General features: G+C 38.7%; 1 protein-coding gene across 12 annotated transcripts in view; it reads right to left on the bottom strand.

Annotated features, from left to right (window-relative positions):
• The window catches only part of ANKHD1 (ankyrin repeat and KH domain containing 1), a 101,675-nt gene that overhangs the window by 40,461 nt on the left and 49,031 nt on the right, over positions 1 to 12,183 (bottom strand). For all 12 annotated transcript variants that reach the window (XM_072347940.1, XM_072347943.1, XM_072347941.1 and 9 more), the window contains 4 exons: positions 7,731 to 7,818; positions 6,947 to 7,074; positions 6,626 to 6,769; positions 5,920 to 6,022 (listed from right to left, as the gene is read on the bottom strand). In XM_072347940.1, the coding sequence (XP_072204041.1) occupies positions 5,920 to 6,022; positions 6,626 to 6,769; positions 6,947 to 7,074; positions 7,731 to 7,818 (463 nt within the window). The remainder of the gene's footprint in view (positions 1 to 5,919; positions 6,023 to 6,625; positions 6,770 to 6,946; positions 7,075 to 7,730; positions 7,819 to 12,183) is intronic.

The raw sequence follows: 12,183 nt of genomic DNA, 5'->3' as shown, positions 1-12,183 counted from the left end.
GATTCACAGCAGTCTATTCATCCATGTGAGCATGCTCCAAACTTCATCTCTGAACTCTTCAACATCCAATACCATGCAGTAGAGAACATCACTAGCAACCCTAACATATGGGGTTTTTATTGTTTGTTTGTTTCGTCTTTTAAACCAACTTGGCAGTAAGAAATATTTAAAGGTCTTAGACGTTGTGAACAAGAGTTCAGAAAAACAGCCTTCCTGTTTATAGTTCTCTGCTCTCCTAAGTAATTAAGATCTCCTTACACAATCTCTCTCCATAGGGCTGATGCCTGTGAACAAGCCAGATACTGTATCTCATTCCTACTGCTCAAGTAGTCTAGTCCTGCCACCCAATCTACAGGATGGCTTACTTTTCCAAGAAAGTAATTCTTTCGTCCCTTCTCACAGGTAATTGACTAGCACAGGTAAAGTGCTGTCTGTTCAGAATGAACCGACACAGAACCACTCTAACTGACCCCTGATCAGTCTGTTATTAGCTGTGCCGTCTAGACTTGCTAACCCCCTTGTAATTTACAGTAATAGCACAGGCAGGCACTTCTGTCTTCTGCAAGTTAAAGGACTTCCAAGAAAGTATCCAAGACATGAGACAGACACATAACTACGTCACACAAGCAAAGCCTAGATCCTACACTAACAGCACAACTGATAAACTGGCAAAGACAGGCATAGTGACAAAGCGTTTCTAAGCAAGCAACCAAAGTTTAAGAAAATCACTACTTGATCTTTAAACTGTTTCCAGAAAAACATGAAGACCAAAAGTTTTTTTATAATCCACTGTGCTCTTCAGGAAGTTTTTGTCAATGCAATTGCTCATTACTCCTGCGTTTCACCTTAGTGGTTTTCATCTTGGCCACCACCAGCAATAGTTTCACTCTGCTTTACTTTTTACTAGATTAAATTCTGGGGTTTGTTAACAGCTCCCTCACTTCAAGAGATCTAAATGAAAACAAGTAGGTCAAATTACAAACAGTTCAATTCCAAACAATTTTCCTGACATATAAAACTGGCAGCAAGGAAAGAAGTTCAATTGTGATGTACATTCAAATACACTTTTTCTCCATTGAAGCCAATATCTAGTATACAAACCTATGTTGATCATTTGATCATCGCGATAGTATAACCTAGAACTAAAAAAAAAAAAATTAAAAAAAAAAAAAAAAAAAGAATTTGTCTATTATACTTGCACTGGGGCACAAAATAAGGAGCGTTTGTTTTTGAACCGGAGTTTATAATTAGTCAGCTTCAACAGGAATAGAATGAGCTAAGTATTGAATCTGCAACAATATCAACAATATTCTGCATTTAACTGTTGTAATTCATACAGGAATAAAAAACTCAGTTGCAAGACCACAGGGAAATAATCATTCAACTCACATACACAAAGTAAAATATTATGAATTGGAAAAGGAAAGATATATTTAATTCTTCAATAAGAACAGGATGATTCAGAGAGGGCTGAGCATTCAGGTGAGTTTCTATTCTGCTGCGTTTCTCTTGTAAGCCGCGTAGCATTTTTGCCTGTCACTCCCGCAGCTTTTTCTATAGAAAACTTCCAGGAATTAGGTGCAATGATTACATGGTTGAAACCAAACCACATTCTAACCAACCTTTTGACTTTCATAAGCTTTGGTTACTTTAACCTTAGTCTCGTCTCCTTCCAAAGGTTGCTTTTTTGTTTGGTTTGTTTGTTTTTTTGTTTGTTTATAGGCTTTTAATTTAGTTTTGTTTATTGATATTTTTAATACACATGTGATCTTGGGGATCTACATCTGTCTGGTTTCTAATATCTGCCTGCATTGCTGAAGTGACATGAAAGAATAGCAAGTACCCAAGTCAGCCAAAAATAGAGAAGTTAGCAAATAGTACTTCTTTATTCAGGAAAGCATTCTGCCTATATAGAGTTATCCACCTTTATAGGCACACTGTCCTTTAGGATCTTTCAATAACTCACACAATGCATGAGTTCAGTACATAACTCAGTATTAAGCAAAGAAGTCATATGTTTCAGTAAAAACATTCAATGATTTCATAGTTAATAATGCTTTTTAAAATTTTCTTCTCCAAGACATTAGATTGTTAGTAAGATTTAGCATGAAGATATAGGGAAAACTGTAGGTCTAACTTAAGAAGCTTAGAAATTCCCAACCCATTCAACTTTTAGTGTTCTGACCTCCTCGGTGACAAAAGGCAAATGTGGACAGCTTTCCTGCAAATAACAAGTCTGTAAACTCTGGTGAATTCATGATAAACAGATAAGCAAAGCCTCCAAATAAGAAATGCCGCAAGTTACTCTCCACTTAAAAACAACAGTGGAGAAGTTGAATGTCAGTGTGTTTACACCTTTTGAGTACTAATTTATGGCCAATTAGTTATCTTGTAACTAGGATTTCACATTAGCTATGAAGTACAGAAAAACGGGGAAAAAAAAACCACAACTACTGATAACTCCATGTTTAAATCAACACATTTAATAATGCCTTATTTCAGTTCAAATATTTTGACTAAGAAAACACTAGTGCTGCTATCTGTGGAGTCCCTAAGCATCCCTTTATTTCACTAGTGCACTGTTTTTCAATAATGTTCTAAAAATGTTGTTTGTGCAAGGCACAGCACTCTCCAAGCACATTCTATGAAAGATGAAGTCAGTGCACTGCAGAACCATAACAGTCACTGGGAGCTTGCATTTACAAACTATGCATGACTATGGTGACAACAATATCACAGAGAATTTCCTTAGGGAAATATAATAGCATTCCTTTCAAGCATTTTGTAAGCTGGAATGGTCCACAATTTGAGGTAAATAAGAAAACTTAAAAGGTGCATCTGAAATTCCAAACCCATCCTGAAGATATTCACAGCTTGCAGTAAGTGGGCTTAGCAGCTCTCACAGCCACGTGAAAGGGACACACGCCATTTCTGAGCTTCACAGTATGTTCACAAGGGACTGAGTGTGAAGAGCAACCTTTCTTAACAGGAAAACAATTAAGCCAGAGAGGATCAGACAGTGCCAGGTGAAACAGCTTATAAAGGGTTCTTTAGTCACCCCACTCTATCCCACTTGCCTTGCAGGAAGCCAACCTACCCAGTGCCAGAGCTGGAGAGAAGGAGGGAGGAAGCATTTGGAAGCTGCAGAGCAGCTGGCACTGGGCACAGAGATCCACTCCTGGGGGCTGCCCTATACTGTGCTCTCAGCCTGTCCGGGCTGCAAGCAGCAGGAGAGATCTACCACTCCATCATCACAGAAATAGTGCACTTCTCTTTCTAGTGGGAATGCTATCCTTGTTGAGCTGCATCAGAATTACTGCTTTCTGCTGAGCAATTCAGACTGCATTCAAGAGAGGACAGCAACAAATAGAAACCAGGTAAGCAAAACCACACCACAATTTCCCTCTCACATAGACACACTAGCCACATGCTAGAAGCACACTTACAACCTTTCCATATAACAAGTCAAGTTCTTCCCAGTACCATGAATTAAAATCCTGCTGCTGCTTTTGTTTGACATCCTCACCAAGGTTACTACCTTTGCATATTACCCTTACCTGCTTCTCTAGATCCACTGCTCAGAAATCTTTTTCTTTTCAGTTGCTAAACATTGAAATCAAATCATTTGCCAGAACACTCCATTGCAACTATTCTGTAAGCCTTTTCACCAGAGTAAGGATAATACTGTCAATTAAAATTAAACCACGCATTCTTGGAAAGCCTCACAGCATATGTGACCCACTATGATAATACACAAGCGCATTTTAGTTTTACACCTGACTTCCCAAGAACTCTTTAGGAAATGAGTTGCTACTACTATGTTCTTTTGCAAAACTAAACACCTAAAAAACGCTGAGCTGAGGCTATAAGACTAAGTGTTCCTCTCCTTCCTCCACATAGGCAAGTCTACAGAAAAACCTTAGGAGACTATTTCTAACTCTGCAGGCAAGGAATTAGTCTTTTCCAAAGTAACTGTTATGTAAGAACTTAGTTGCTTTTTCCTCGTGGAAATAATGAATATTGTTTTATTTACACTCTCTTTTATCTTTCATCTCCCAAGTCTAACAAAGCCATGTGTGTGTCCAAGACAAGAACAGAAATTCAGCAAATACCAAGTTCTCAATTACAGTTAGAACAACAAAGGGGTAAGATTATAATTACCGTGAAGCATTTAACACAGAAATACTGACTTTTCCCTGAAGATTTTAGAGGCACAAGAACTTTAGGCAGAGCTCTTAATTAGCCCAATGGCACATTCCACATCGCTGTATCTCTTGTAGCATCACAGACTAGTTTGGCTGACACACACAAAACATATACTGAAATACTGACAACTATTAGATCTCTTGGTACCAGTTTCAGCAAGACAGTACTGCTAAAAAAGTGCCTAAAATATGAACTGATGTGTCCTGTAAGTTTTTTGTTGTTTTTTTTTTTTTTTCTTTTTTCAAATGAGTTCTATTTCTTAAGCTACATGAACTATCTGCATCTCATAATTTGATTAAATAACAGACTTGAAATTCATAACTACAGTCTCCTGACACAATCAACTGTTCTCTCCTTGATGCATCATAAGCTGCATTTCCAGAACACTAGCTGTACGGGGAAATTGGTAATCACAGCCTGAACTTCTGATTAATCAGCTGAGCCAAGTGTCGGGTCAGCTGTGGGAGCACAGGTGAGAGTAATTTAGCTGTGCTCCAGAAGGGGTGGAGCTCGACTCCACCTCCTCTAGACCTCATTTAAGGGCTGACCACCACTAAGGCAGCATCTCTTGGAGACTGCTCCTTGGTGGAGACTGCCTCAGTGTTTCCCAGCAGACTGAAGGCTTCCATATGGGTGAGTTTTTCCTGTAAATAAACTTTTGGATATTTACTACCATCTTTACATTAGTGTCACCATACACTAGCCTACTTAATAGTACCAAAAGTTATTTAATTTTAAGGGCACATGTAAGCACATAGTTTTTGCTGCATTATTTAAAACAGAAGTTGCATATTCTTACATTCTTTTGGTCTGAAATACCAGTATTGCACATCCTACATAAATTACACAGTAACTGTATTTACACACACACAGTTACACACACAGCATATATGCATAGAGAGAATCAAGGTTATACACTGAAACACTAGGTACACTTTTTTTTTTCCTGCTAGTCCCTTGTGCCCCTGGCATTCCTGTTTGTGTGTTTTAGGAAGTCCTTGAACACTTCCAGAATAAACAAATAAAAAATAAAGCTATCTAAGAGCTTTAACTACTGTAGCTTTCAAACTCCAAACCAGAACCCATAGACTAAATCATTCAAAGTTGTAACAATGATGTGCTTTGCTTTCTGAGCTTACTTAGAAGCAAAGATTTCTAACGCAATCCATAGCTGGATGGCACAGTTTGCCACTAAATGACCACAAATAAGTTTTAACCAGCAAGTTTAAGCATGTTCAAAGCAAAAGCCCTGATGCTATAATTACTTACAAGGGTACTATTATAATAATAAGAAAACCTGTCCTCTAGTAAATAGATCTGCATTGGCAACTTACAGTGTCAACATGCTTGCACTGATCCTTTAAAAACAGGAATAAGTTGATAATATATCAAGTTCATGGATAATAGTAACTATTCTAAATGATCGATATTCAGAAGTCAAAAGCATACCTGGAGTTTATCAGTCTGGACTATAGAAACCTTATTCCAAAAAAATGAGAATAAGCATGCCTAGTAACCAGTGCTATTATATGATAGTACACAAGAAAATTAGTAACAACTACACACTATATAAAATACTTTTGTATTCAAATCATATCTTCATTACAGGTGTTCAGGAATTGCTGAAGCAGACTATGATGTGCATAAGCACTCAGTATTCTTAGCCTAACACTTTCCAAACTGCTTATGTTTTCTGAAGGGCTGCATACTGACCTTTCACCACTCCTACAAGAGGCGGAGAGTTCTCTTGAGGGGTTCTGTCAGGTTCCTGGGGAGGTACAACCATAGCAAGCGTATGCACTGGAACACGTGGAACCTTAAAATAAAGCCAAACAGTCAAATTAAAAGACTGCTCAGCTGACCCAATCATGAAGCAATTACACAAACATAGTTTTCTACAGTAGACTTCCATTCTACTGTTCCTAAAACATCTATGCCCTGTTATTTCTTGGCATAACCAGTCTGAACCTAATCTATCACGGATGTTATGTCAGTTAGCTGTACGGCTCTTTATTAATAAAAAGCCCTGGATGGCATAGTCTGGAAACTTGTTAACATTTTTAGCTTTTTAATCAGCTACCTGCACTGAAAAGGTACCTCTCAAACCACACAGTGAGTGATAAATTTACACAGTACAGTCTCTTTCATATAACAACCAGAACCAGCAATAATGTTTAAGAGGCACTGTCATAGTGGTTGAGAGCTGGAGAAACAAAATACTGAGCAAAGGCCAACAAAACAACAAACTTATGAGATATTAGGTTTGGGACTAGCCTGCTTAAGAAGCAGAAAACAAGGCAGTTATGCTCTGCAGACAATACCAATCAACTTTCTCACATTCCTGTTCTCAAACGTACAGTGTTTCCTGCGCTCCGAAGGAAACTTTTATTTGAAACATTCATTGTGGTATTTAAAATACCTGAGACTGATCCTGAGATGGAGGTGTGAGCTGAGACAAGTCCGCTGCAGGAACTGGCAAAACATTGTTTGGGTAATCCAGCAAGTAAGAAACAACATTTGTATGTCCTCCTTTGGCAGCTTCAATGAGCATTGTTGAGCCATCCTAAATTGAGATATTGGAAATAAGTCAGAAAATGAATTCTGCTCTATGGTATACAAAGCATGAATTAGTCCATTTAAAATTGCACATTTTATAATATGCATATATTATATATGAGCATATATATATACATATATAACATGCAGTACCCACAATTAACAGGCACTTTCAAGTGAATACCTTAAGTCGATGAGTAGGATCTGCACCATGAGCTAGAAGGAGCTCAACAACTGCCAAGTGGCCTCCTGCACATGCCAGAGACACCACAGTGTGGTCATTATTAGCTGTAGCCCTATTGACATTGGCACCTGTAAAGAGAAAAAAAATCTGAGAATTAAACACAAGGACATGCTTACTAAAATATCAACAGATTCTGGAATATTTTATGGAATACGGATAGCATATTTTGTTTTCTAATCATCTAAATTCATACATACTTCTGGGATAAAAGCAAGAGATTTTAGTTAAACTGGTGGCTTGTATACAGAACCATCACTATCTCAGCAACATAGAAATGACACAGTAGTAGTGGGCCTCAGAAGCAGTGAGAGGTGTGCTAAAGGGCAACTTCTAAATTTTCATTCTAACCACTTATCAGTATTACTGCATGGCTTTATTTCTTTACCAGACACTACCTTGAGGGTGATGGTTTTGGGGTTGTTTTTTTGTTTTTTTTTTCTGGGGGACCATGGTATTCTTTGGCTTTTTTTGTGAACCTGAATATATTTACCATACTCCAAAACTACTTGATCTAAACAAAGGAGTTGGGAAAAAAAAAGGCAAACAGCAACATATTTTGTGATTTGTTTTTAGCATAAACAAAATGAAATTCAGAAAATCCTTAACAGCCTCACAAGGGCTCATATGCACAACATAACACTAAGCTACAAGACCACAAATGCTGAATTTAACTGGCACTATATGTTTTCAGTTTTAATAGCAATTTCTTAAACTAATATTTTACCTTTGCTAATAAGGAATTGCACAGTGCATAAATGACCAGCTCGTGCAGCCTTCATTAGCGGGGTTCTCCCCCCTTCAGATTCATGTTCCTGTTGTAAAAGAGAAATAACAGATGCTGCATAAATGGGACCAGAACTATCGGTCTCTGAAGATCCACCTATCTTAACTGACTGGAGTCAGTTTTCCTGTTACCTTAACTGCCAATGCACATTGCCAAAAGGCGTAAGGACTGTATCTCTACTGTTAGTCATACAAGGAAGTTTCCCTGAGTATATACCTGTCTGTATTTTAGCATTCAAACACATAACACAGTTGAGAATAGTAATATCTTATTTCCTCCTTAGAGATGGACAAGTACATATCAGTGAACACCGTGCAGTACATGAGTAACCATTACGTAGAGGTTCTGAGAACTGAGGCAGCACTTGACACCTTCAGAATTGAAATAATGTCCAAACTGCAGAAAACCTTTTTATGACACACTGAAGATGAGCAACAATAAAATCAGACAATCGCCTCTGTTGCTTTTTTTTTGATGAGCAAATGTACTTCATTTTAGGTCACAAACTCTGAATAAAAGGACTCAAAAAGAAAACACAAGAATGACTAAAGGAAGACTTCATCTTCACAGATGGTACAAAATAACAAAGAAGGACAGAGCAATAAGAACAATTTTCTGATTTAAAAAGTCTTTGACAACTGGAAAGATACGGTTCAAGACGGCTGTACTAGAGAAATTAGAGTCAAAAAATCTGCCTGTTAGGTGGACAAGATCAACACTTTAAGAATGTCAACACATATCAACTATTCTATTGCAATAAGGTAAGAGAATACTACCTTATTGGGAGTCTGAATTTACACCCTTTGTATTCAGTCTGATTGATAATGCAACAGAAACAATAGAAAATATGTTGGGGTTTTATGTTGTTTTCCTTTTTAATTTAAAATCCAAGAAGCTAAACTCTAAATGCATAATTTAACCCTAGTATAGCACGCACATCCAAGTATAAAAGTTAATATTTGGTACTGACAGGGAGTTATATGGCTAAAGTTATAAAAAGACAAGAATATATTTGACAGAAGAGATTAACTACTTCCCTTAGTTTCTTGAAGAATCTTGCATATCCTTTGATACGTAGCTTGCATTGATGGCAAACCTCTACCTTAAGTTACCTTTCTGTTTGTACACTTCATAGGCTGGAAGGGACCTCAAAGAAACACGAGGTCCAAACTTCAAAGGGAAAAGGGAGCCTAGCAGAGATTATCCAGGAGAATAAATATCCAACAGAATAAAATTGCCAGAAAAATAACCACTCAATAAGATTTCTGAATGTAAACTAATAGAACATAATGCCACTGAAGTAATGGCAGTGAAAATGACATTAAAGCAATTTTCTTAACTTTAGTCTGCATGTCCAATACAGCTACTGATAGGCCTAGCAACAGCTGGTCAAGAAGGACTTATAAAAATTAATAGAAAATGATGCAATTGCCACCAGCAACTCTTACTTGATGAAAAGCCACTGCGTCATACTCTGAGGAAATTTGTGCATGAAAGCTTTAAAAGTGGATGATGTGGAAACTGTAAGTGTCATAAAGACCAAAGGACTGAATCACGGCCAGTTCCAGGGATTCCTTAAAAATATGGATGCTGATTATGGAAACATCATTTACTTTCTGAAGCAAGGTGGCCAAGTCAGGGTAAAATGCTAAAAAAGATCTCATGCTTCATGAAATTAAATCAATGAAATCAAAAGGAAAATTTCTGCCAGATCCTGGAAGAGAAAGAATGGCTCACAGATTTAGCGTTTTTGATGGATTTGACTGCTCACTTAAATGAATTAAACACGTGTCCTCAAGGTGAAAAATCAACTGATCTGTGCTATGCTTTAAACCACAGCTTCATTCCAAATGAAATTTAAATTATGGCAAACTTAGCTTACAGAAAAAAAATAATATATATATATATATATATGCATTTTGATACATTGGCTAAACACAGTCCCGTGATCAGAGAAAAATACACAGCCTTACTTTCAGTCTTGATAAACAATTTGAGAACAGGTTTCCAGATTTTAAAAAGTCACAAATTTTTCAATATATTTGCAGCTCCATTTTCATTTGGCATGAATACATTACCTGCAAACATTCAAATGAAGCATATTTAACATGGCTATCACTGATCTTGATGAGGGGATTGAGCGCACCCTCAGTAAGTTCATGGATGGATGACACCAAGTTGGGAGGGAGTGTTGATCTGCCAGAGGTGAGAAAGGCGCTACAGAGGGAGCTGGACAGACTGGGTTGATGGGACAAGGCAAACTGTATGAGTTTCAAAAGGGCCACATGTCGGGTCCTGCATTTTGGTTACAACCCCAGGCAGCCCTACAGGCTTGGGGAGGAGCGGCTGGAAAACTGACTGATGGAAAGGGACCTTGGTGTGCTGATGGACAGTTGGCTGAATATGAGCCAGCAGTGTGCCCAGGTAGCCAAGAAAGCCAATGGCATCCTGGCTTGGAGCAGGAATGGTGTGGTGAGCAGGACTAGGGAAGTCATCCTGCACCCGTACTCGGCATTGGTGAGGCCTCACCTTGAGTACTGCGTTCACTTTTGTGCACCTCCATACAAAAAGGCCATGCAGGTGCTAGAGCAGGTCCAAAGAAGGGCAACAAGGCTTGTGAAGGGCTTTGAGAATGTGCCCTACGAGGAGAGACTGAAGGGACTGGGGCTGTTTAGTCTGGGGAAAAGGAGGCTGAGGGGAGACCTGACTGCTCTCTTCAAATACCTGAAAGGTGACTACAGCAGTGCGGGGCTGGTCTTTTCTCACTGGTGACAGAATGAGGGAAAATGGCCTCACATTGCACCAGGGGAGGTTTAAGTTGGATATCAGGAAAAGCTTCTATACAGAAAGCACTGGAATAGGCTCCCCAGGGAGGTGGTTGAGTCACCATCCCTGGATGTGTTTAAAAACTGTTTGGATGTGATGCTCAGGGACATGATTTAGCAGAGGGTTGTTGGACTTAGGGTATATGGTTATGCTGAGGTTGGACTTAATCTTGAAGATCTTTTCCAACCTGAGCAATTCTATGATTCTGTACAGAGTTGCAATCAGATATTGCACTCAAAAATTTGATCATGTCTCTTTATCAGATATTTATAAGAACTGTCTTACCAGAGGGAAAAAAAATCTCTTGTTTCACAATCACACTTTATTCACTTTTTGACAGTATATACATCTATGCATAACTATTTTCAAGGAGAAAGCACAGGAAAAGCGTTCTGATGAGCATCTTGGGAACTCACTAAGAATGGTAACCGCTTCCACTGAACCACATATCGATGCATTAGTTTTGCTAAAACTATCGCAATAGTGTTTCTGCAGCTCTCTTTTCTTTTTCTTTTTTTTTAAATAATAAAAAATGCATTAAGAGAACTATATTCAGTAACTGTAATGTGTGTTTTATATGCAGCCCAAGACAATTCCTCTTCACTCACTGTGGACCATGCAAGCCAAAAGTGTGGACACACATATTATAAATAGTGGCCTTGCAACAAGCCAACCACCTCTCTTCACACGCTGGAGTGGATCTATTTGTGGCTGTGATTTACATGGGCTGAACCCCTGACAGAGGCTGCATGCCAGCCCCTCCACCACCTACTGGTGAGTCAACATACATTGGTGTAGCTACTCAGCCCCACGACCTGTAGTCCAGCTATACTGGTAGAGACAGAGACAAAAGCTATTGAGAATCTCTGCCTCAACAGCATTACCTGTGTGCCTGTGTCTTCCCTTCCCTTCCTAAAAAATTAGTCACCCTTCCTTTGTCCACTGATTCTGTCACTCCACCATAGAAGGTCATCAGATAGGTCAGGTATGATCTGCCCTTGGAAAACCTCTACTGTCTCAGATCATCTCTTCTATGATACATATCACCAGTCCAGCCAAGCTAAAACATTTGTGTGCCCATCTGCTATAGAATTTCAAAAGCTATGAAAAATACTATTAGAAATGCTATATCAGAAGATAAAAATGCCTTTTTTTTTTTTTTAAGTTAATTCTATGACTGCAGCACTATATTTAGCTCTAATAAAGGCCAATGGATTAGTATCAACTCAAGCTTCACTGACAAACGTCTAGAACAAACCAAAAGCAGCACCAGAACAGGCTGCCCAGGGGGGTTGTGGAGTTTCCTTTGCTGGAGATATTCAAGACCCGCCTGGACGCCTACCTGTGCGACCTGGTGTAGGGAACCTGCTTTGGCAGGGGGGTTGGACTTGATCTCTGGAGGTCCCTTCCAACCCCCACGATTCTGTGAAGAAGTTATGGCAGTACACTGCCTTTGCCTACTTGTATCCTTTCTTTCAGCTGAAAGAACAAAAAATTCAGAAACTTTTTTCATGCCAAGTAGAAAATTGATCTCAATCAGGATAGAGAACATAAAAGGTGTCCAACA

Source organism: Excalfactoria chinensis, chromosome 13 (genome assembly GCF_039878825.1).
Source record: "Excalfactoria chinensis isolate bCotChi1 chromosome 13, bCotChi1.hap2, whole genome shotgun sequence".
NCBI lineage: Eukaryota > Metazoa > Chordata > Aves > Galliformes > Phasianidae > Excalfactoria > Excalfactoria chinensis.
The sequence above is the reverse complement of the archived record's forward strand: the minus strand, read 5'-3'. Positions and strand labels throughout refer to the sequence as shown.